Consider the following 27347-nt stretch of genomic DNA (forward strand, 5'->3'; position numbering starts at 1 on the left):
TTTTTTGGGTCATAAATACATAAAATGGACGAAGAGTTTCAAGGTATAGGTAAGTTCTACGTGAACACAACCATGTGCTAAGATACGAATTATAAGCTTAAATCCATGTTGATTAAATTCTCATGTTACATGTTTTGATCTATCTTTATTTATCACTTCTCACATGTAACACAAATTTATATGCAGACAGAAGTCGGGGGGTCTTTAATAGAAATAGCCTTTTGATTTTTTTTTGAGGATAAAGCTGCGTACATTATATCCTTACAAGACACTATTTTATGCAATAATTACTCTGTTTGTTTGATTGGTTGATTTTTATAAAAATTGGTGCGACCCTATCATTTTTATTTTCATTCTAACTTATTCCCTATTTTAATGTCTTTTAAATTTAAAGTATGATAAGAAATTATTCTGGACGATTGAAACATCTTAAATGATTTATTTTTAAAATGTTTTATTTAAATCATGCATTGATAAAATTTCGTTGAATTCAAATATAATATTTATGAATTTCCTGTAAAAAATATTCAATAACTTATAAATTACTATATTGACCAAAATATTTATCTAAATTTAACTAAACTTGTCTAAACCCCTAAATTACTTATTAACAATTATATGATACTCCCTACGCCCCCTCCCCTCATTTCTTTACATTCCGTAAAGAGTATCCGACACGCATTTTAAGGTGTATATAAGTATAGTTTCATAACTTATTTTTATGATTTTATATCAAAAAATTAAAATATTAAATTTTTATTCAATTTTTCTTTTAAAAAGTTATGGAACTTTATATGCACCTTAAAATACGTGTCAGACAATGTTTAAAAACATAACCTAATTAAATATTTTTAATAAAGTACGATTAAATATCTCAAAGAATTCATTCGATATGTCCCACGTCATGGTTTCGACTTCGAATAATTCAAGAATTTATTAAAATATATACCTAAGTAATGTTAGTTTAAAAAAAATACTTATGTCATAAAATTTTAAGATATAAGTAAATAAGCATATAAAGCGTATATATGTGATCATCGGTGTAATAAAAATTTAGGTGAAATTTAATATTTAAACTCTATCAACAAGATATCATAAATATTAATTTTGTTAATTTTGAATAAATAAATAAAAGAGTTGGATTCGAATCTAATTAAACACAAATTATTATATTTAATATCAATAATATCGATTTTCTACAATTTTATTTCCCTACAATGAAAAATAGTTCGTCAATAAATTATTTAAATAAATATTCAATAATGGAAAGGTAATTATTTTTTCACATTCCCGAACAATAGTCATTTTTTAAGTACATAAACTGTATATATAAATTTATAAGCAATTCAAATTTTGAATTTTTTCTATAAAAATTCTTCAGGTACATTTTAGTCCATTTAACAAAAATTGGTAAGCTCGAATTCCAATAATAAAATTTGGGCAACCCGCTGACGAATAATTAAATTCCGGCCACCAAACAAAAATTGGTAAGCTCAAATTTTCTGATAGACCAAGATTGATAAAAAATTCCAGTTAACTTAATATATAATGACTAACAAAATTATACAAGTCTATTAGGCTAATATATACTACTAAATAACTTCAAGTCATGACAAAAAAATGAAGAATACCGGCTGCAATTTTTTCAACGAGACTAATTTGAACACTAAAGATCACAAAATTATACGACCATGCTCGCAATCACACGAATCAATTTACATCATCAAAATCATTGAAAAGCTATTCGAATAACAACCAATATTTAAGTCAAAATTCGAAATTCACTTCTATTGAATTTTAATGGCTTCGATGATTATTTAATTTAAATTGGATTTAAATTATAGTAATTCAAATTATTTATAATATTAATTAAGTATGACTTAATTAATTAGATAAATAATGATATTCAAATTTACTAATATTAATTTTGAAATTCAGTTGTTAAATAATTAAGCGTGACTTAATTATTATACGAATAGAATTTTGAAATAATAATAACTCCTAATTAGTTAAGAGTTATAATTCATTTTTCTACTCTATATATAATATCTCTTGTGACTGATTTTTTTAGGGCAAGACTTTTACTAAAATCTTAGCCATCAAGAGAGAAGATGGAGATAGTAAGAATAAACGAGTTTGTGTTAGTACACATCCAATCCTTGAGTTCAAGCATTCGTGTGGATACCGATATAGTGTAGATCGTGAGAGTGGGACGCGTGGTGATTGACAATCTTTGGATGTCCATTATTCAACCAATTTGTAAAGTTTCTTAAGGCAAACAATCTGATCTACAAATTAAATATCTGTTTTTCGCATGGATCCTGCGGCGGGTTTCGAAAATTCTGATTTTTCACGTTTTTTAATTACTGTTTCCGTTGCGTTTATGTGCTCGAAACCCTTCATAAATAACTAATTTGGACAAAAGAAAAAAAAAGAAAGAAGCACGCGTATTCGGGGATGGGCATCCAGTTTTTTATTAATTTTAAATTTTTTCCCCCACCCCACCCCTATTCGTTATCTGCCACCATCGGTGTTAGAGATTCAGGAATCTTTTCGGGTGCGGGGTGGGGAACTGGGAAAGTTTTATAATAATTTCGGGAATCAGGACGGGGTCGGAGATTGTTGTCTCCCCGCCCAGATCCCCGACCTACTAAATAAATTATTAAATTACATAATATTTATATTATTATTAGAATTTTAAAATGATTTATAATTGTTGATCATTTTTTTACATTAAAATATTATATAATAAATTAAAATTTTAAAATTTTAATCTTATTATTTATTAGTATTATGAATCATTATATTTGTATATTATAAGTTAATAGATTACTTCTTTTTATTAAAAAATAAATTTAATAACATAAAATTATTATTTTTAATTAAAATAAATCTCCGTTGGGGGCGGGGACCGAGGAGGGAAAAAATCCCGCTTTAAAGTTTAATCGAGTTCAAAAATTGATATCGAATTCGGGAATCGATCCCCGAACTCGAAGTGCCCGTTGCCCATCCCACGCCCCGTGTATACGAGCATTTGTGCGGATGCAGTAGTCATAGAAGTCGGCTCACCATCATGATAACGGTGCGTTGCTAAATGTAGACTATTGCCCCTGTATGTATAAATCAAGAACTGAAGAAATTAGTGCAAAACGTTTGGAAGGAGGGGAATGCTGTCAAGCCTCAATGCCGATGTAATTTTTATAATTTTTTTTATTTAGCTTGTGATTTGAGAATGATAAGTTGATGACCATGACCTACCTTCAGTACTTATTTAAATAAAAGAAGCCCACCCTCAAACAACCATTAATAGTGGATGTTAGACAACCCATCTCAAGGCCATTTTTTCGGTTTGAAGTAAATACGTGAATTTAAGTAGGGGTCATTGGGGTGGAACAAATTTTTTCGATCAAATTATTTAATATTGTAGTTTAAATTACACATTTTGTATTACAAATGTTATTTAGGAAATAGTTAATTATAGTAAAATTAATTAATTTGTTATTGCATTTTGAGAAGAATGCTTGTATGTGGAAAATTATATGAGTACACAGTTTATTTTTAAAAGTAGAATTGTAATTTTTTAAATATTCTGTAATTATAAAAATAGCCCATATATTAATATTAAAAATTCATTTATATTCACCTAGATTAGCTGAGTATTTATTTTGTAAGTAAAAATTATAATTATTTTACATCTGGTATTGGACCTGCTCTAAGGGTGAAAAACCAAAATAACCACAATTTGGGAAGATTTGTCAAAAATGCTGATTGACGGAGAGTTCCGCCCTGAATACCCTCTGAATACACATTGCTCACATGCGGATTCTAATTTTTTAAAATTTGTAAAGAACACGCATGTACAAAATGCATATTTCTTTTTTGATTTTTAGCGAATATGCATCTTCAAAATGCGTATTCTTACTAATTTCAAAAAGAAACACGCATTTTTGCAATGCGTGTTCTTTACATTTTTTGAAAATTCTGAATACGCATATGTGCAATACGTAATCTCTGTGTATTTAGGACGGAACTCGCGTACACAAATATTTTGGATAGTAAAAATCGAAAACTGATATATTTTGAACATTCTTTCAACACTGTGATACGAAAACATTACATTCAAATAAAGATGACGAAGGTCTTTAAATAAGGTCTTTAAAAGGGCCGACTGTGTGAAACGATTAAGGGGACCGGATCGTCACTTTTGATTGATGTGACCTCCCGTAAATTTACTAGGGCCACTAAGTTTGTGAAGTTTTACTTTTCTACACACATTTTAAATAATTTGATTTTATAATAAAAATAATTTTTTACTTTTTATTTTTATGTTTTTGTATAAACGTATAAAAATATAAAAATTATACTACAAATCATAGAAATATTTTTAGTATCCCGTTAAAGTACTTTAAATTAAGTGCATAACAATGAAATAACAAATATAACAAAACAGAGGGACTATATATAAGTATTTATCAAAATTGAATTCATTTCATCAAGAATTAATTAATTCCCTAACATATATTAATATGTAAACTGGAAACAAAACTCGCCTTATTTTTTTTACTCCCTTTGTCTCATTTTAAGTATTTTTAATTTTTTAATACATATATTGAGATGTTTAAAAAGTCATACTTAAATGTAGTTATTATTTTTAATACTTATATCAAATTAAAATTTGGAATCTAAGTTTTAATTTGATATAAATATTAAAAAAATTATCAAATTTAGCCATATATTTTTGTCACCTTAAAATACGTGTTACAAAGTCAAGGATAAGTTAAATTGGGACACAATAAATTTTTTAGTACTTACCATTTATATTATCTTTTATGTACTTGTGTGACAATACAAAGTTACAAACCATAAATAAATATCACCTTTTCCACATTTTTTTCCCTGCAAATACTTGCATCTTGACCTTACGGAACCAATAATTGCCTACCTCAATAATCAAATATGGGAATATTTTTTTTCAAATTCGTCTTCAATTTTTTTTATATACGTGAAATATTTTGATTTATATTTTGATTTGGGGCTCGTATGCATGCACGTGTGGTATATGAAATTTAATAATTACATAATATATACATCAGCATTTGGTGAATAATTTGGGAAAAATATTTGAGGTTTTTAGTATATTTCATATTCTAAATAGAGAAATGTTATGTTTCTCAATTTTTTTCACCGAAAATATCCCCAAATACGTAATAAATAATAATCTTCCTAAATATATATTACGGGAGCCCGTATGCATGAATATACGTACACAAATCAAAACATGTCATGTATTAACACGTTATTTGGTGAAGATTTTTAAAAAACCTAGCACTGCTCTTCTAAATAATTTAAGGAAATTAGTATCTCAACATATTGTTTGCTAATTGTGTCAACAAAAATCCAATACACAAGCGAGAAATGTTGGATCCGTTACATTTTTAGTACTTCCTCCGTTCCAAAATGAGTTTTCCACTTTGACTTTTTGTACTGTTTATGTTAAGCGATTGACTACTATTTTACGTATAATCTATAAGATCAAACATAGTCATGAGTGATTTTGTTTGATTCGTATTTATGAGTAATTTAATATAATAAAGTTTTTATATTTAATAATAATACGAAATTAAAGATATAAATAATCAAAAGTGTGCATTGACAAACGTATTCAACACAAAGAGAAAACGTTTTTAGGGACGGAGGGAGTATGTTGCACGTTCGTTTCCGAAATGCGGTACAGTTAAACGCAGAAAAAGTGATCCGGTTAGTCCAAAGCGGCGTACTAGTGAAAAGGCAGACCCTATCTTGTACACGGTGGCGGAATCAGGTTAGATTCGAGTAGGGTTTCAAATTTTTTTATACCTAATATTCTCTTTTTACATGAATTTCTTAATATTTTAAATAGAAAGTTCGATTTGTATTTAAATATTATATTAAATTTTTGTTCAGATAAATACACTTTTTAAAATAAGTTATAGGATTATATTAGATAAAAATACGTATCGATCACTTTATTTAAAATATTAATAACTTAATATGACGGAGGGAGTATAAAATAATTTTATTTTACAAAAGTTACGTAGTATAACAATAATATTTTTTTTTCTTCAATTTTTCTTGTGTGTCGTAGCGTATTCATATGTTGCTATGATACTTCGTATATCTAATCCTTCTCCTGAATTTAAAAAACGAAAAAAAAGTAAAATAATTTCACTTGAACTTATAATTATGTTTTCAAACTTTTTAAAGGAAAGAAATCAAGTAATAATTAATGCAAATTTAATAAAATTTCAGTTCAAGACTGTCACTCTAAAATTGAGATAAAAATTCCTTATCCCTTTATCACTTACTTTCTTTTTTAAAAAAATTCGAAAAACTTCCTTTTAAAAAATTCGGAAACAATACCTAACATTAAAGTCTAGTTTAATTTACCTTTTTACTGACCAACCCCCAAATATCAAAGCCCTAATATCGATTACTTATGAAGTGGGGTTCGAGGACCCCAATTGACCACTCCGCCCCTTTTCTCAAAATATAAACGCTCCAAACTCATATATTATATATACAAAAATTATATTGAATTATATATAATAATATAAAATATAAAAATAGTGTACTTAATTATTTTGCACTTAATATATGTACATTAGTTAATAATATGCAACACAAAATTAATGTACATATATAAAATGAAATAGAATATATTATAATATTTCATTTAACACACCACAAGAAAGTCAGGGTATTTTCGACCAACTAAAAACGACTGCGGCTAAATTCTACCTTATTTGGTCGATTTTAAGGGACACAGATAAATTCAACCATTTACGGTCGAATTTAGGAGCAGTCGTTTTTAATCGGTCGAATTTAGCGGCTAAATTCAACCGATTTTTTATTCGGTCGAATTTAGCAGCTAAATTCAACCGACTTTTTTTTCCGGTCGAATTTAGTAATTTGCCAAAAAAGGGGGGAAACTTCCCACCAATAACTTGAATTTAAAAAAAATAAATTAGACCATTTTTGGTCGAATTTAGTAAATGGTTTGGGCGGGAAATTTCCCGCTTTTTTTCAAAATGAATGGAAATAACAAATTTGCCGTTAAAGAAAATGCACAAATAGTTTTTTACTAAATTCGATCAAAAATGGTAGAATTTAGCTAAAAGCGACCGAAATCGGTTGAAATTTCCAATTTTTTTAAAAAAACTTGTTTTTGTTTTTTAAATGGTTAGTACATGTCATGTAAAGAAAAAATTTAAATTAAAGGACACTTTCATTTTTTTAAAAAAATTATTTAGGAATATATATAGATATATACATATATATATATATATATATATACATATAATATATGTATGTTGAATTTCTATTTGCGTTATATTTGATAAAAATTTAAAAAAAATATTAGTTAATTAAAACAAATACAAAAAAAATTGATATATCAAGAAGACATATACTTAAATATAAATTCACATAACATGCTATCATGGTGATAAAAAAAACTTCTAATTAAATAATTATGAAGAACAAATTTTTATAATTAAACATGAAGTTTATGGTATGAATTAGGGTTATAATGTTTATTTATAATTTTTTTAAGTGAATCAACCATACGAATGGGAAGATTGTCAAAAATAAAGAGTGTACATAAAAAATAATTTACTTATATATTAAACATTAGTAAAAAATATTGGTCAAACGATTGGCGGTTAAAATAGCAAATTAAAAAAAATTATTTTTTTTCTAAAAATTTTATAATACCACTAAATTATATGGATTTTAACATCCATACGGTTGAATTATTCATAAATATTAACATCAATATGGGAGTAAACACTAGTTGGAAGTATTATTCAAACTATTTGTTGATTATTAACATAAAAATAAAATAAATTATTTTTTTTCTGAAATTTTGTCATATCACCAGAATATTTCGATCTTGACATCTGTACGGTTGGATCATTTATAAATATTTTTAAAAAAACAAAACATGAATATGAGACTAAACAATAGTAAGAAGTACTAGTCAAACTACTATTTAATTGTTAAAATAGCAAACCAAATCATTTTTTTCTAAAAATTTTACTATATCACTAAAATATATAGATCTTGACATCCGTATAGTTGGATCATTCATAAATATTTTTTTAAAAAACTGAAATATGAATATAGGATTAAAAACTAGTAAGAAATACTAGTCAAACTACTAGTTGACTCTTAAAATAACAAACTAAATAAATTATATTTTTCTAAAAAGTTTGTAATATCATTAAAATATATAGATCTTAACGTCCATACGGTTGAATTATTCTTATATATTTAAAAAAAAAATTGAAACATCAATACGGGACTAAACACTAGTTAGAAATACTATTCAAACTATTGGTTGATTGTTAAAATAAGAAGCAAAATCTTGACATATATATATATATAGATCTTGACATCCGTACAGTTGTATCATTCATAAATATTTTTTAAAAAAACTGAAATATGAATATAGGATTAAAAACTAGTAAGAAATACTGGTCAAACTACTGGTTGACTGTTAAAATAAGAAACTAAATAAATTATATTTTTCTAAAAAGTTTGTAATATCATTAAAATATATAGATCTTAACGTCCATACGGTTGAATTATTCTTATATATTTTAAAAAAAAATTGAAACATCAATACGGGACTAAACACTAGTTAGAAATACTATTCAAACTATTGGTTGATTGTTAAAATAAGAAGCAAAATCTTGACACACACACACACACACACATATATATATATATATATCTTGACATCCGTACGGCTAGATCATTCATAAGTATTTTTTTTAAAAATCAAAACATCAATATAGGATTAAACACTAGTAAGAAATACAAGTGTGACTACTTGTTAACTGTTATAATAACAAACTACATAAATTTATATTTTTCTAAAAGTTTTGTGATATCATAAAAATATATAAATCTTAACATCCGTATAGTTGGATTATTCATATATATTTTTAAAAAAATTGAAACATGAATACGGGACTAGACAGTAGTTAGAAGTACTATTCAAACTATTGGTTGATTGTTAAAATAACAAGCAAAAGTAATTTATTTTTTCTAAAACTTTTGTCACATCACCAAAATATATATATCTTGACATTCGTACGGTTGAATCATTCTTAATAATTTTTTGAAAAATTGAAACATCAATATAGGATTAAGCACTAGTTAGAAATACTAGTGAGACTACTTGTTAACGGTTAAAATAGTAAACTAGATAAATTTATTTTTTTATAAAAATTTTGTGATATCATTAATATATATATATCTTAACATTCGTACAGTTGGATTATTCATATATATATTTTTTTTAAAATAAAACATGAATATGGGACTAAACACTTGTTAGAAGTAATATTCAAACTATTAGTTGATTGTTAAAATAACAGACAAAATCAATTTATTTTATTTCTAAAAATTTTGTCATAACCATAATATATAGATCTTGACATCCGTATGTTTGGATCATTCATATATATATATATATTTTAGAAAAATTGTAATATCAATACAGGGTTAGACACTAGTAATAAATGACGATTAAACTACTGGTTGACTATTAAAATAGAAAACCAAATATTTTTTTTAACATTTTGTCATATCACAAAAATATATATTTAAATTAAGAGTGTATGTGAAAAATCAATCTATTTAAATATTAAAATCTTAAATATTTTAACAAGTATACGTGTCATATGCATTAAATACTATAATAGTTGTTTAATTTAGTTACTAAATTCTACCAAAACTAGTCAAATTTAGGTGCTAAATTCGACCAAAATTAGTCAAATTTAACTAAATTCGACCAAAAATGGTAGAATTTACCCGTGTTTTATTTTCGCCCAAATCTGGTTGAAATAGTAAATTTGACCATTATTGGTCGAATTTAGCACTTTTCAGAATTGCCATTTGTCACGCTTCTATTGGCTGAGAAGAAAGCACATGGATTGCCAATTTGAATTAATCTTGATCATACATTTATTTCTCAATCCTTTCATCCCAACCATTCAATTTTTCACCCTCATCTCTTTCTCTATATATTCCCCATTCAATTTCATTCCCTTATAAAAAAATACACTCATACTTAACCTTACTCTCTAACTACATACACACTCATCCATATTTTGTATATTCCAAATAATATATATATACATACACACACACATCTCTCATACTAAATCTCCTCTAATTATATTTCTCCAAATGGCAAATTAATATAAACCAATTCCGGTGAATTCATTCGATTCACACCAATTCCGGCGAGTTCACCATTTCACAACAATTCCGGCGAGTTCGACTCCATCACCTCCGACGAAAGTTTATGCCATCACCTCCGGCAAATTCATTTCCGAAAAATTAGAAGTAAAATAAGACTTTATTAATTAGTTCATGTATATGAACCAATTTAAGTTTATTTTTAATTTTTTTCATATTTATTTATCATTTGGGTGAGTTAATTTTATAATATTTGATTTTCAATATGTTATTAAAGGATATAAATTGTTATATTTTAAAATCTATATTACATATTTATGTAATTTTAATATTAGTAAATAAAAATTACTATTGTGTCCGTTATTATATTATAATATTACATTATGGAAAATCTAGTAAAAAATTCCAAAAAAAATTGAGTAACAAAATGCATTCTGCAGAACTTTGCTGCTGTTTTTTAAAAATATGGCGCTTACTAAATTCTACCAAATTTGGTCGAATTTAGCAAACTTATTTCGACAAGATTTGGTCGAATTTAGAAAACTTATTACGACCAGATTTGGTCGAATTTAGTATTTGTGGGCGGGATTTTTGAATTTTTACGAAATTTTGTTAAAAAAATTTGGGGATGAGTTTTTGCAACCAATTTCGGTCGAATTTTGTTGGTCGAATTTAGTCGGTCGAATTTATTCGGTCGAATTTAGTACGGTCGTATTTAGCTAAATTCGACTGCACCCCTTATTTTCGACTAGCCTTTGTTCGACCAACAACTGGTTGGTCGAAAATAGCTATTTTCGACCAAAATCGGTCGAATTTAGCTAAATTCGACCCAAAAAATTCGGTCGAATTTAGCCGAATATCTTGTAGTGATATATTATTATAAATATTTTATATAATTCTAAATTTAAATTATTTATTAATAAGCGAAATCATATTTTATTACGGTATAAAGATATCAAAATACTAAAATATCCAAATATCAAATTTTGGTACTCACCTAACATGATATATAAACTTTTTTTATTAGTTACTTTCCATCCAAAAGTCTATTTATTTTTATAAAATAGAAAAATAATTTTAAGCGAATTTATGATTTATGTTAAAATTTTATTAAATTACATTAAATTAAGTAAAATAACATATATTTACTTCTATTTTGAAAAACTACTAACTATGAAATAAATTACCGACACAAATTGATTTCTATCCTATGTAAAATTTATTTTCAATAGTTAGTTTACATCATAACGTTAATTTAATTTTAAATTGAAAAATATTATTTTAAAAATAATTAAGTAATATTAAACAATTTTAGTCATATTTATTAATTTTTAAACTGAAAATTATTGATTTAACGATTGCATTTGTCACTTTCCATCACAAAGTTATTTACTTTTGAGTTAAAAAATATTTTATAATAATAAAAAATTTATGAGTTATATTTAGATTATATTATGTAGTATTAAATTAAGTATAATAACATCTATTTACTTTTAATTTGATTTTTTTTTATCAAAAATTAAGTAATATTAAATAAATCATATTAAAGAAGTTAATTATAATATAATTATTAAATAATATTCAATTATCTAAAATATCAAATATTTGACTTATAAGATAATTATAAAATTCGTTTAACAAAAACAAAACTAATATATTAGATTTCTATAATAAGTAAAATAAAACAGAGTTAGAATTATATCGGGAGATTTAATAGCTATTTCGATTCCTTTTAACTACATGATTATTCTTTGCACGCACCAAATTTATTATTTGATATTGATATATTAATTTCTCTATGTGTTTTGTACGAAAATGAGTTCAATTTCTATAAATACTAATTTGATATTTATAATCTCTGAGTCTGTGCGAAATCATACTATATTAGAATACAAAAGTACCAAATCTTGGTATTTAATAGAAATTTATATAACTTTTCAAAAAAAAAATTTATATACTCAATTAACACGAATTGACTTTTACTCTGTAAAATTTAATTTTCACTTTAATTTCTATTAGTTATTATTCATCCAAGCGTTGATTTAGTTTTAAAAACCGTATTAGTAAAAGCTAACATGTTATATTATATAACAGTAAAGTAACTAGGTGCATGGAAAGAACTATATGGTGAAATTTTATAATTGAACTTGATTTCGATTTCTTTTAACTAAATAATTTATCACCATTTATTTATTAAATTTCGATATGTGTTTCGTACGGATCACGAGGTTAAAATTTATTCAATTAATAAATTAATATTATGTTTAATCTCGGACTCGTGCTTAGCATTTGTTAGATCATCTCCCACACACTCTCAATTCAAACTCTTAGCTATAAAATGAAGGAGGGAGAATCAAATAAAATGAAGGAGGGAGAATCAAAATGTTACTCCAAGACTCTTTAAACTCACTCTTAATTTTAAGAGTTTCATCTTTTTTTTCTCAATTTTAAGAGCCAATATAAATTGTATTTTTGGAGATGATAACTTATTAAATAAGAGGATATTTTGGCCGGTTTAAAGGCCACCACTTCAAGTGGCGAACCATGGTACCGGCTTTACATAGTTTTCAAATTTAGTCGATCATTATTGCATTTCAATAATGAAATTATAAATTAATAACTATTTATAATTAGGTATGATTTGACTAATTTAATTCAAAAATCAATAAATCACTCAAAAATTAGTTCACTTACTTCCGTGTTAACTCAATAGAACATTACATGCATTTCAATGAAGTTATAAAATAAAGAATTCAGTTTTACTGTCTTAAAAAAATAGAGGACACTGGTACTCTAAATGCTCGTTTTTATTAAAGAAGGGAGCAGTTCGCAGAATAGGGTCAGGTGAAACAGTTAGCATTGCGAATGATCCTTGGTTGCCTCATAAAGAAGATCCGTACATTCACACATCACATGAAGCGTTAAAAAATATGAAGGTTAATTCTTTAATGGTCACTGGCGAGAGAGAATGGAACCAGGATTTGATTAAGGATATCTTTAACGGCAGAGACGCCAACTTAATTCTTTCTATACCTTTAAGCAATAGTGATGCGGACTCATGGTTTTGGAATAATGAAAAGCTGGGTTTATATACAGTAAAGAGTGCGTATGGCATTCTTACAGAGCATAACCATCAACCGAACTCAGGGGATAACTCGAGTACTTGGAAAAAGCTGTGGAATTTGAAGTTACCTCCAAAGATTAAAACTTTTATGTGGAGAGCTCTGTCTGGTATACTTCCTATGAAAGATCAACTGTAAATCAGAAGGGTAGCAGTGGATACTTTATGTCCAGTATGTAACGCAGAAACGGAGTCTGTTATGCATTCACTGGTTCACTGTCAGGTAGTCCTGCCAAAGCCTGTTGGGTGTACGCAGGGTATGTGTTCAATTTTCAGCCTTGTACGAATTTTTTTGATTGGTTCAGGATGGCTGTTGGTGTGTATAAGATTGAAGATCAGCAATGGATAGGATCAATATGCTGGTCAATCTGGCGTAACAGAAATGCAATAGTCTGGAATAAAAAAGGTGAGGAGTTTGTTCAAATTGTAGAATCAGCAAGGCATATTTTTAATCAGTGGAGATACGCTCAAGACAAGTCATTTGATATTTCTCTTGGGTTCATGACTCAAGCGGATGGCAACGAGCGTTGGACGAAACCAAACGTAGGAGAATTAAAAATCAATGTTGATGCTGCATGTTTCACAGACTCTAACAAATACAGCTTTGCCTTTCTAGTTCGAGATAGTCAGGGGAATGTGGTTGAGGCTCAAACAAAGTGCAAGCAAGGCCAGGTGGATCCAGAAATAGCAGAAGCCATGGGAATCAGGGAAGCGTTGAGCTGGGTGAAGGAGAAGAAGGTGGGAAACGTGGTGGTGGAGTCAGATTGCTTGGTTGCTATCCAGGCAATTAGATGTTCGAATATCACTTTATCTTACTTTGGCCGTATGGTTGATGATTGTAAGGCCATGCTGTCTCAACTTAAACAATACAATGTGGTGTTAAATTTTGTTAAGCGATCTGCGAACAAGGTGGCTCATGAATTAGTGAGACATTCGAGTTCTATAGCTGATCGTAATTGGAGTGGTGGGGATGTCCATCAACTCTTTAGTTCTGTCTTGTATGATGATTTGAAAGTTTAATAAAATGCTTCTTCTTTTGACAAAAAAAAAGTGCTCGTTTTTGCCATTTGAGTACTCGTTCGAGTCGACCGATTTCTTAATCAATCTCAACACAGCACTAATAGATGTCTTTTCAGTTTTAAATTATCATCTGGGACTAATGAAATAGATCAGTGTTGGTTTGGTCTGTTCGGTTTTGTTCGGCTCGGCTCATAGAAAGAGCTATTATTCCAAATTTGAGTTGGTTCAGTTTTATGTAACGCTTATAAATAGTTTGCCGAATAGAACTCTAAACCTTACCTGAGTGCAGTTGCCTAAACCAACCCACAAACACATAAAATGGAAGCCTTTCTTCTTCTGCTTCTCACAATTTTTCTTCCTCTAGCAATTTTGCTTTTCGTAAGCAGAACTTACAAGATCAATAACCGGCCACCAGGTCCTAGTGGCCTCCCGTTGATCGGAAACATGCACCAGTTTGACAGCGTAAACACTCACATCTACTTGTACAATCTTTCTCAAAAATACGGCCCTCTCGTGTCGTTGCAATTAGGGTCTGTTCAAACTCTAGTCATTTCCTCAGCTAGTGCAGCCAGAGAGGTTTTTAAAAACCATGATTTTTGTTTTTCGAGTAGGCCAACTTTAGTTGGTGCACAGAGAGTAACTTACAACTGCATTGAGATTATATTTGGACGCTATAGTGAGTACTGGAGGGACATGAGAAAAATAACTACTCTTCATCTTTTTAGTTCCAAAAGGTCTCAGTCTTTTCAACCCGTTCGTGAACAAGAAGTTGCAGGAATGGTCAAAACTATACGCGATAGAGCTGCTGCAGCTTCTAATATCGTAAATTTGAGTGAAATTGTTATGAGTCTGACAAGCTCAGTAATATTTAAAGTTGCTTTTGGTAGAATATATGATGATGATGAAGAAAATGGTGCAGCCAAGGATAATAAAATGAAGTCTTTTCATTGGCTACTTGCTGAAACTCAGTCGATTGTTTCGACTTTCTTTCTTACAGATTATTTTCCTGTAATGGGTCATTTGATTGATAGGCTTAGTGGTACATGGTCTCGGGCGCAGAAGAGGTCTAAAGGTTTAGATGATTTTTATCAGAAACTCATTGATGAATCTCCCCCTACATCAACTGAATCTACCCAAGACCGCAGCTTCCTCGACATCTTACTCCGGATGAGAAAGGATTCTTCTGATTTTACGTTGGATCATGTCAAAGCAATGTTGACGGTAATTAAATTTTTCCAGAAACTAGAAGTAAAATCACATTCTGCATTTTAACACACACAAACACATCTGTGGGGTCACTGATGTTATGTAACCAGTCGCTCCAAAACCTTAAGGTGGTGGTTGAGGAAATCCCGAATAAAATCTTATACTCTTTAAGACTCCTTCCCTAAACCGAGTTCTGATACCATGTTAAGAAATCAACTCATCTAAAACCTTAAGGTGGTAGATGAAGGTCCGAGTAAGATCTTATATTCTTTAACAACTAAGACTCGAAGCTCAACCTCTTGGCTCTTATTAGTATGAACATACTCTATCCTTTGTTTAATCCTTGCCAATATGTGTTTGGTGGTTGAAGATATAATTAGTATTGCTGTATTGATATGTAGCTTTTGGAAAAAGACAGCAAAGTTGTGCTAATGTATATATTTTCGTAATTTATGCACAGGATATTATAGTTGCAGGAGCGGATACAAGTGCAGCAGCTGTAGACTGGACCATGACTTTTTTAATCAAGAATCCCACAAAGATGAAGAAAGTACAACAAGAGGTCAGAGACTTAGTTGGAAAGAAAGGATTTGTAGACGAAAACGATGTCCAAGAGCTTGTTTATCTCAAAGCAGTAGTGAAGGAGACAATGAGATTGCACCCTCCTGCTCCACTTCTTATTCCTCATGAAACCATTGATAAATGTGTGATAAGTGGCTATCAAATTGATGCTAAAACACGCGTTTACATCAATGTTTATGCTATAGGAAGGGATCCTGAATGTTATGAAAATCCTCAAGAGTTTTTACCGGAAAGATTTCTGAATAGTAGCATTGATTTTAAAGGCCAGCATTTCGAGCTGATGCCATTTGGAGCAGGACGGAGAATGTGTCCAGGGATGTCAATGGGAGTGGCTACGACGGAGCTAACACTAGCTAATCTTCTCTACTCGTTTAACTGGAAATTGCCTCCCGGTAAGAAGATGGAAGATATTGATATGGCTAGTCTGCCTGGTGTAGTAGTGCAGAGGAAGAATGATCTCTGTCTTGTACCAGAAATTGTGAACTAATTATCACATCTAAACATGCACAAATAAATGTATGTGTTTATAAACACATATCAGTATAATAGCTTGGTTATATTTTGGTAATTCAAACAGCTTATTTTGTGTACTGATTTTGTAATAAATTCCTTATAAGGTACCGGCCCTTATTATCCTATCAAGGAAGCAAGTGAGATACCGCTATACCAAGAGGTGACGGGTGTATACAAAATTTTTTGTTCTTGCTTAAGAAGCAATACAAAACAATAGCCTGAATGCTTAACTTAAGTCATCTTGACTACCTACCTATCTATATCTTAATTTCTTAAGAGATTTCCCGGAAGTTATCATTACATTATGATCCTTGATTAGACATTTGTTGGAAGTTTGTTGATGTTAAAATTTTTACTAATTATGGTTTAGCTGTTAAGTCAGGAGATCCGTATGAACTTTAAGTCTGGTATCCAACGACATCCCAACAATTTCAGCTTTCTAGCGAAGTGCTAACAAAGATATCAAGCTATGTCGTGCCTCTTGGTCTTGACACCCTCTTACCAACCATCAAGGAGCTCAAATTATACACCTACATTTCTCTAGAAATACATGTGATCCACAATCTGCGATTAATACATACAAAATATAAGAATAACAGAAAAAATAATAAAAGGATATAAAAGGAGAAGTTCTCAAGTACAGTGTATAATTGTCTCCTTAAAACTATTACGACCCTCACCGTATATGCGGGTCGTTAGCCTCCCAGGATAAAACGAGAAAACGACGTTGCCGCACGAACAGCGCCTTCGGCGAATAAGAACGGAGCAAGAAATTATCACCGGAAGAGAGTAGGGTTTTTGTTTAGGAGGCAGCTGTGTGGTATATTTCGAATGAATAATAAGCCCTAAACCTGATATGATAATAAATAGGCTCGAGAGAAACGTGTGCGCAACTTAACGCGTAATTAAATAAACTGCTTTAATTAATAATCAAATCTGTAATTGAATCAGATTATTATTATGCCAAATCAATTATAATTCGTAATAAAAAACGAATTAAAAATTTAAGAGCCCAAACCCAGTGTAAATTAAATTTAGCAAAACTAGTCCGTAATTATTCGGGTCAATTACATTCATATCCGCACATCGCACATGCGGGCAAGCTCGAAAGCTTCGCAAACCTCGGATTGTCCCTCGAAAGCCCAAGATTTGCACCCCTACGCGCACGTAGGTGTTGGAGCAATACATAAGTAACACATTTGAACACTACATAAGTGTTTTACTATATAAAACTAAGCATTCTCCTTTGCAAATTCAATGTGGGACTTTCATTATTCTACACAAATTTCCACAACTAAGAGACTAACTTTGAATGATTATATCTCATTCATCTCCTAGTCATTTTGAGTGATTCAAAGTGTCTCGGAAAACTCTCACCGAGGAGAACACATTCAAGTGTCACTTGTCGCGCGCACGCGATATCCGTTCACTCAAATTATGGCTCAAATTGGATTGATAATATGGAACTACAACATTGCAAGCATTTTTGGACACAAGTTAATACTGAATTTTGACCAAGTGTCTATAGGAATATAAACCAAGTTTGCATTTCACTTTAAAGAATGTAATTACATTTCTTTTACTAATTAAACTTATATAATTATTTGTTCTAACAATTCGGGGTGAGAGAATCAAATTACTAACAAAAGGAAATAAGCCTTTAATCACTTGAAATATCTTATTACACTCATATAAAAATATTTAAAATTTAATTAACAAAGTTTCATTTTCAATTGCCTGGCAAAGAAACTAGGGACGTATAAGTCCAAAACATAAAAATAAATAATTTTAGGACGTGCATATATCAACACTCATAAACATATATTTCAAACTAAAATTTAGATCGTATTCGTAGGAGTTCATTTTTCAATCATCCTAATTTTGATCTTACAAAATCGGTTTAATTGATTATTAAAATTTAGTCTTAAAGTGTTGTATAGTTTTCCTTTTCGATTTAATCAAAAGAGAACATTTTTGTTAAAATATATTGTATTAATCAAATTCAAAAAATATCAATCGTACGGTCCAAATTTTCACGTCATAAAAGGATTCTCCATTCTTCTTCATCTACGTCCAAGGACCGCACAAAAGTTGATTATCAACTCGAAAATCCGTGACGGGATCGGCAACATAATTACGCAGAAGTCATCAGTACCATTATTGAAAATGATTTTGTCATGTTCCTATAGGTGGATATACTTGGCAAAGGATTTTGTTTTGTGAGAGAGCTCATATGTAAGCACTTACGCAGGCATGTCAATGGATCAGTTTTGGACTGGATCGACTTAAATTTATATTAATATTTATTTATATTTTTGTATTTGTACTGGATTGACCTTTGATTTTTTATAGGCAGCATACATGGATCCATTCAGATCACGGATTTCAAATGGGATATCTGCCCCATTTATATGTATTTATTTTTGGGTTAAATATCAAGTAGGTAACTGATTGCGTCCAAAAACTCAAATAAAGTGATCATCAATTAACTTAATTTAATTATTTCATTAAAGTCTAAAACTGAAATTAGCCAGAATCGAAAAATGTCAATACAGGAGGGTATGACTCGTTTTGAGTTACAATATGGTTATTAAAACTTGTATTTAACTCACATAATCATGATTAAATCTCGTTTTTAATATTCAAAATCTAAAAAATAACTCAAGTACAAAGAATCAAATCTAGATTTCATTATGATTTCGTGTGCCAAATAAAAAGTTTTAGTAATCATATTGAAATCCAAAACGAGTTATACCATCCTATGCAATCATTTTTTTAATTTTGGATAATTTCAATTTTTGACTTTACCGGAATGATCAAAATAAGTTAACTGATAATCAATTTGAGCCAAATTTGTAATGAGTGACCTACTTGAATTTTTGGACGCGTCAGTCACCTAACTGATATTTAACCCATTTATTTTTTAACGTAATTTTTTATAAAAGCTATTATAAATTGAAAATATATCAAAAATTTAACATACCATTGAATTTCTAGAGTATTTAATTTCTAACAATGAAAAAAATTGATGTATCCAGTGAAACTGTTATGTGAATTGACATTGGGGGTGATATGCGATTCTAAAAAGTTAAAAGAATTAGAGTATAATATAGAAATGTACCAGACTCTAGAGACCAAGATCGAATGAAATAACAATGGACCTTGACCGATGATAAGAATTTTAAATTAGAAATCGTAAAATATATTTTTATTATATAGTATATATAAATAAATATAAATAAATAAATAAATATATGAACCAATACTTCTTTTTATTATGATTGATTAAAAGATTTAAGTTAAATTTACTTAATTTGTTATTGTATCCTTTACTTTAATTTAGCAAAATTGGAATTCTATGACTTATAGTGATGAACTAAAATTTGGTTACTCTAACTTAGAAAATCTATTTTTTTTTGAAAGGGAGTAGTAATATTTATCAAAATAGAATTCATTCAATTAAAAGTTCCATTAACTTTTTTAAATGAATTCTACTTTATTCCGTTAATTTTAACTTCTTTCCGTTAACCTGGAACATGAAACATGAAGGACATGTTGCCGGAATCTGGACAAACCAGAAATCGATGTTGTTCCGCCATTAATAACTCTTTGTCCAAGTCAAATTTAAGATCAAATCGGCCTTATTTTTTTTATTTTTCAGTTCATATCATCATTTTATACAAACTCAACAACACATATATAGTAACAATAATCAAAACCAAGCTATTTATTAATGATTACGTCGAGCATAACAAAAATATCCGGTAAGTTCAAAATTGATTCAAAACTCAATAAAACTTAATATATATGACACTCATATATAGCCTATTACATCAATTTATACTAATATATAATCACTCGATCAGCCTGGAAAATGAAGAACCCGATTATCGTCTACTGTTTATTTTTCCGACGAATACAAAACCATAACCCAAAAATCACAAAATAAATACATGCAAGTTTAAAATGAACATAATATTTTAAAATAAAAACTAACGTAATGTTGGTGCCTAAAAAATAAAATATTTAGTTAAATGGTAAGTTTTTAAAAGAATAAATAGTTGAGCAATAATATAATTTAAAAAATCCTCTACTTTTACGTAAATCCCTTCAATACCCAATTTGGTAACTCTAGCACGGCTGTGCTACAAAAATCCCGTGTTTATTTAGCGTTCATCTGAATGCACTCCACACCAACAAGCATTCAAAATGGAAGCCTTACTTCTTGCAATTTTTCTTCCTTTGTTTCTGCTTTTCATACGCAGAAGTTACAAGATAAATCACCGGCCACCGGGTCCTCGTGGCCTCCCATTGATCGGAAACATGCACCAGTTTGACAGCGTAAACACTCACGTCTACTTGTACAAACTTTCCCAAAAGTACGGCCCTCTCATGTCGTTGCAGTTAGGGTCTGTGCAAACTCTAGTCATCTCTTCAGCAAGCGCAGCCAGAGAAGTTTTTCGATACCACGATGCTTGTTTTGCAAGCAGGCCTGCTTTAGTTGGCGCACAGAAATTAACGTACAACAGCATAGACATTGTGTTTGCACCCTATACTCAGTACTGGAGGGAGATGAGAAAAATTACTACCCTCCATCTTTTTAGTTCCAAAAGGTCTCAATCTTTTCAACCTGTTCGTGAACACGAAGTTGCACGGATGGTCAAAACTATAAGCGATGGAGCTGCTGATTCGAGTATTGTAAATTTGAGCAAAACTGTTACGACTCTGACAAGCTCGATTATATTTAAAATTACCCTTGGTAATAAGATGAGTAGTAAAATGAAGTCTTTTCATTGGCTACTTGCTGAAACTGAGGAAATTGTTTCGAGTTTTTTCTTTACAGATTATTTTCCTGTAATTGGTCATCTGATTGATAGGCTTAGTGCTGCATGGTCTCGGGTGGAGAAGAGGTCAAGTAAAGTAGATGCTTTCTATCAACAACTCATTGATGAATATCTTCAAGCATCTCCTGCATCTAGCCAAGACTGCAGCATCCTCGATATCTTGCTTCAGATGAGAAAGGAGTCGTCTGATTTTACCTTGGATCACGTCAAAGCAATATTAGTGGTAATCGAAATTCTAGAAATTTTGATCTTCACACACGCACATATATGTTTCACGAGACTTGAACCTTAACCTCTTACTAGTAAGAACATACGGATATCCTTGGTTTAATTCTTGCAAATATTTGTTGGGTCCTAATTCTGGCAATCGTGTGTCAGTTAAGCTTTATCTAACATACTACTCCAGGGGCGTTGGATCTATATTTCAAATGATTTTTTTTTAACATTCCGCGGAAGGGCTTTTCTCCTAAAGGAAGGGGAGAAAAGCCCTTCCGCGGAATGTTAAAAAAAATCCTTAGATCTGGACCCTTGAAATAATGATCTAAGGGTTCCGGAACAGTGTATTGGATATGGCTTATATGATACACGATTGTTAGGGATTAACACCCAAATTTGTTTGGGTATTTGTAGATGTTATTAGTATTGATGTGTTGATATATAACTTTTTGGAGGACAGCAATTTTGTGCTAATATAGATTGTTTTCGTAATTTATGCACAGGATGTTTTAGTTGCAGGAGCGGATACAAGTGCAACAGCTGTAGTTTGGGCCATGACTCTATTAATCAAGAATCCCACAAAGATGAAGATAGTACAACAAGAAGTCAGAGAGTTGATAGGAAAGAAAGGATTTGTAGACGAAAACGATGTCCAAAAGCTTGTTTATCTTAAAGCAGTAGTGAAGGAGACAATGAGATTGCACCCTCCTGCTCCACTTCTTTTGCCTCATGAATCCATTGACAATTGTGTGATAAGTGGCTATAAAATTGAAGCTAAAACACGCACTTATGTAAATGCTTATGCAATAGGAAGGGATCCTGAATGCTATGAAAATCCAGAAGAGTTTTTACCCGAAAGATTCCTGAATAGTAGCATTGATTTTAAAGGCCAGCATTTTGAGCTGATGCCATTTGGAACAGGACGGAGAATGTGTCCAGGGATGTTAATGGGAGTGGCTACGACGGAGCTAGCACTAGCTAATCTTCTCTACTCGTTTAACTGGGAATTGCCTCCTGGTATGAAGAAGAAAGATATTGATATGGCTAGTCTGCCTGGTGTAGTAGTGCAGAAGAAGAATGATCTCTGTCTTGTCCCCGAAATTACAAACTAAGTATCACTAAATATACGTCTTATGAATGTATGTGTTTAGTAACACATAATAGTATTATAGCGTGATTAAGTTTTGAATTTTGATCATTATAACAGTATATTTTGTGTAATGTTTTTGTAATAAATTTCTAAAAAGGTACCAACCCTCGGTATCCTGTTAAGGGAGTAAGGGAGATAACGCTACAAATTTTATTAAGATGGTTTATAGTCATGTACACTATGCTGAACACGTATTCATGGCCGTGCCTAATACTACTGATTTCTCCAGGAATGCAAGCATCTTCAGACAAGTTAATAGTGAATTCTGACATTCATGTGCTACCTGTGAGGAGTGTGGGTTAATAGTCCGATTGTTTAAGTCATCTATAAGCAATGGTCCTTGATTAGATATCTGTTGGAAAGTGTTCATGTTAAAATTTTAACCAAACGACGTTTAGCTGTTAAGTCTTGTAGAATAATATGAATTTTAAGTATTTGTAGCTGAAGAAACTAAGGTACAGAACACGGCTGTTATTCTCTGAAATCAGACTGTACTGCAGAGCTGGCCCTAAAACAAGCCGGTTGTAACATCCCACATCGATAATAATTAGAGTGTTTGATACCTTTATAGATACAAGTCAACATCAAATTTGTAACAAATCGCTAGCTTTTTCGAACTGATATGTGGTGGGTTTTTGATTCCGGTACGCATTCGGTTGTGAGTTTGGGTATTATAAATAGTATCAAAGGCTCTTCCACACCGGAAGTGCACCGGAAGTGCAGAGGTACTACTGCCGGGTTCCGTGTATGTGTTTGTGCGATCGACGAGGATATATAAATGAAGGTTCTTGTAACATCCCACAGAGGTACTACTGCCGGGTTCCGTGTATGTGTTTGTGCGATCGACGAGGATATATAAATGAAGGTTCTTGTAACATCCCACCTCGATAAAAATTAGAGTGTTTGGGACCTTTATAAATACAAATCAACATCAAATGTGTACCAAATCGCTAGCTTTTTCGGACTGACCTGCGGTGGGATATTGGGACCGGTACGCATTCGGTTGTGAGCTTGGATATTGGTAACATTCCATCTCGATAAAAATTAGAGTGTATGGGACCTTTATAAATACAAGTCAACATCAAATGTGTACCAAATAGCTAGCTTTTTCGGACTGACCTGCGGTGGGATATTGGGACCGGTACGCATTCGGTTGTGAGCTTGGGTATTATACCGGTGATGCTACCTAATCAGGGCATCACGAAAGTTGGGGTTTTGCAGTGAAATATTTCAAAACTTCAACACTTTACATGGACAATTAACTTGCACTATCTCTGCAGATAGTGTCTTCATCTGTTGGGAAAAATAGGTAATGTGTGTTAGTTGAAAAAGGTAGTTAACTTGCCAAAGTATGTCTTTCTTTTAATGTTTCGTATGGAGTATAGGTTATTAGTTGGTTGCAACTTCATAAATAGCTTGCCAAAGTATGTCTTTCTTTCAGTTATATTTGACAGCAGAATCGTTCACGTTCTCATTAGTAAAAAAAATGGAAGTTCTCCTTCTTGCAATACTCTTTCTTCCTCTGTTGGTCCTTTTCATAAGTAGAAATTATAACTTAAATCCCCGGCCACCAGGTCCCCGTGGCCTCCCCTTGATCGGAAACATGCACCCCTTTGACATAGAAAGCGCTCACGTCTACTTGTACAAACTTTCTCAAAAGTACGGCCCTCTCATGTCGTTGCAGTTAGGGTCTGTGCAAATTATAGTCATATCTTCAGCAAGCGCAGCCAGAGAAGTTTTTAAATACCACGATGCTTGTTTTGCGAGTAGGCCTATTTTAGCTGGCGCGCAGAAAATAAGTTACAACTTCATAGACATTGTTTTTGCACCCTATAATGAGTACTGGAGAGAGATGAGAAAAATAACTACTCTTCATCTTTTTAGTTCCAAAAGGTCTCAGTCTTTTCAACCCATCCGTGAACAAGAAGTTGCACGGATGATCAAAACTATCCGCGATGGAGCTGCTGTTGATTCAAGTACTGTAAATTTGAGCAAAATTCTTACGACAGTGACAAGCTCGATTATGATAAAAATTGCCTTTGGTAAAATATTGGCCGGTGAAGAGGAATATGCTGCAAGGAATGGAAATAAAATGAGCAGTGAAATGGAGTCTTTTCATTGGCTACTTGATGAAACTCAGGAAATTATCTCGAGTTTTTTCCTTGCAGATTATTTTCCTGTAATTGGTTATTTCATTGATAGGCTTAGTGGTGCATGGTCTAGATTGGAGAAGAGGTCTAAAAAATTAGATGCTTTCTATCAACAGCTCATTGATGAATATCTTCGTACGTACCCTGGATCCACCCAAGACTTCAGCATTCTCGACATCTTACTTCAGATGAGAAAGGATTCGTCTGAGTTCACGTTGAATCATGTCAAAGCAATAATAACGGTAATCAAAGTAAAATCACATTATGCATTTGAACACACACAGACATATGTCTGAGGTCACTGATGCTCGAACCTCAACCTCTTAGTAGTTACTTTGTGTGCGGTCTCCTCAATTTAATCCTTGCACATATTTCTTTAATATTTGAAGATGTAATCAGTATTGCTGTTTTTAATGCATTAATTTTTGGAAAAAGACCAGAATTTTGTGCTAATTTATGTGTTTTTTGTAATTCATGCACAGGATGTTTTAGTTGCAGGATCTGATACAAGTGCAGCAGCTGTTGTATGGGCCATGACTTTGTTAATGAAGAACCCCTCAGAAATGAAGAAAGTGCAAAAGGAGGTTAGGGACATGACAGGAAAGAAAGGATTTGTAGACGAAAACGATGTCCAAAAGCTTGTTTATCTTAAGGCAGTAGTGAAGGAGGCAATGAGATTGCACCCTCCTGTTCCACTTCTTTTGCCTCATGAATCCATTGACAATTGTGTCATAAGTGGCTATAAAATTGAAGCTAAAACACGCGCTTATGTAAATGCTTATGCAATAGGAAGGGATCCTGAATGCTATGAAAATCCGGACGAGTTTTTACCAGAAAGGTTCTTGAATAGTAACATTGATTTGAAAGGCCAGCATTTTGAGCTAATACCATTTGGAACAGGACGGAGAATGTGTCCAGGGATGTTAATGGGAGTGGCTACGACGGAGCTAGCACTGGCTAATCTTCTCTACTCTTTTAACTGGGAATTGCCTCCTGGTATGACCAAGGAAGATATCGATATGGATAGCGTGCCTGGTGCAGTAGTGCAGAAGAAGAATCATCTCTGTCTTGTCCCAGAAATTATAAACTAAGTATGTCTAAATGTATGTGTTTATGAAAACATCATAACAGTATGTAATAAATTCCTAATCAGTTTAATGTGTTATTGTTTAAGACCCGTGAAAAACAACAGTATGATTGTCAAGTCATCTTGTTCATCTAACGATTGGATGAGACAACGATTGGACGAGACAACGAGGTACCATTCAAGCAGTGAAATATTGCTGGCACACTTGGTCCAGTTTGCTCAGTGTCGTATGTGATCGTCATTTAATTCACACTGTCCAAGGGGATATCTTTCTAAATTAGGAAAAATACACCAGCTGATGCTTAGCAGTTAGGGGTCAGTTATAGCGAATTGAATTAGCTAGTTGTTTTGACCGGCTGACAGAGCAAGGGTGTTTAGCATTCCTGTTGCAAACAATAAAAAATTTTCGCTAAAAAAGAGTTAAAAAATTGGTAAAATTAAAAAGTGTTTTTCGGAAAAGTATTTTTGCCGTAAAAAGCTGCTGTTAGAAAAAGTAACCCCCATTTTTTTTGAAAAAACTGTTTTTAAGTTTTTGCAGGAAGTAGATGCTGATTTCGGTATCAAACCTTATCAAAAATATTATTTTTTATAATTTTTTAAATCAAAACATATGCAAATTAAAAATATTACCAAACAGTCATCTGATTTTTTCAACAACACTTTTTTCACCGCACTTTTTTAAACTACACAACAATCCCAAACAACAGACTAGATTAGTTCCCGGGCCGATACCTAGGTATATTATAATTATTTTAAAAAAAAATTATTTTGAAATATCTTAATTTGAATTATATATATTAATATAATATTTTTAATACATAATAATGAGATTAGAATAAAATTATAAACACAGAAACTCAAAAAATAATATTACTCAAACTACAAATATTGATTATCAACTTTTTATTAAATATTAAAATATAATAATGAATATTGGTGTAAATAAAATTAATTTTAAATAAGATAAAATTAGTAAAGAAAATAAAATTATTAAAAATTATTAAGTTAAAAATATAAAAATGAGGAAGAAAGAGAATGAGAAATACGTAAGAGAGAAATGAGAAATGAGTGATAGAGAGAATTAGTGAAAGTAATAAATGAAAGAGAGAGGTTAAAAGTAAGTTAAAAGAGATTCTACATCAGCAAAATTGATGAGAGTTTGACCCATGATGTAAGCTCTTAAAGGAGAGTTTGCCATAAGATATGATGA

The 27347-nt window shown here is 30.9% G+C and overlaps 4 protein-coding genes across 4 annotated transcripts; all 4 read left to right on the forward strand.

Annotated features, from left to right (window-relative positions):
• Positions 1 to 13178: 13178 nt before the first annotated feature.
• LOC141704973 (uncharacterized) lies at positions 13179 to 14389 on the forward strand. The gene is made up of 2 exons (XM_074508081.1): positions 13179 to 13479; positions 13593 to 14389. Exons 1-2 carry the CDS (start codon positions 13179 to 13181, stop codon positions 14387 to 14389), a joined length of 1098 nt encoding a protein of 365 aa, XP_074364182.1.
• A 293-nt stretch (positions 14390 to 14682) lies between these two features.
• On the forward strand, positions 14683 to 16865 carry LOC141706452 (cytochrome P450 71A9-like). The gene is made up of 2 exons (XM_074509212.1): positions 14683 to 15610; positions 16056 to 16865. The coding sequence occupies exons 1-2, from the start codon at positions 14708 to 14710 to the stop codon at positions 16662 to 16664; spliced, it is 1512 nt and encodes a 503-aa protein (XP_074365313.1). The 5' UTR covers positions 14683 to 14707; the 3' UTR covers positions 16665 to 16865.
• A 3964-nt stretch (positions 16866 to 20829) lies between these two features.
• LOC141709043 (cytochrome P450 71B34-like) lies at positions 20830 to 23132 on the forward strand. Its single transcript, XM_074512935.1, has 2 exons — positions 20830 to 21757; positions 22254 to 23132. Exons 1-2 carry the CDS (start codon positions 20900 to 20902, stop codon positions 22860 to 22862), a joined length of 1467 nt encoding a protein of 488 aa, XP_074369036.1. The 5' UTR covers positions 20830 to 20899; the 3' UTR covers positions 22863 to 23132.
• Positions 23133 to 24335: 1203 nt separating this feature from the next.
• LOC141706453 (cytochrome P450 71B34-like) lies at positions 24336 to 26225 on the forward strand. The gene is made up of 2 exons (XM_074509213.1): positions 24336 to 25292; positions 25533 to 26225. The coding sequence occupies exons 1-2, from the start codon at positions 24387 to 24389 to the stop codon at positions 26139 to 26141; spliced, it is 1515 nt and encodes a 504-aa protein (XP_074365314.1). The 5' UTR covers positions 24336 to 24386; the 3' UTR covers positions 26142 to 26225.
• The last annotated feature ends 1122 nt before the right edge of the window (positions 26226 to 27347 follow it).

The sequence above is a fragment of the Apium graveolens genome, chromosome 2, assembly GCF_009905375.1.
Source record: "Apium graveolens cultivar Ventura chromosome 2, ASM990537v1, whole genome shotgun sequence".
NCBI classification, from domain to species: Eukaryota; Viridiplantae; Streptophyta; class Magnoliopsida; order Apiales; family Apiaceae; genus Apium; species Apium graveolens.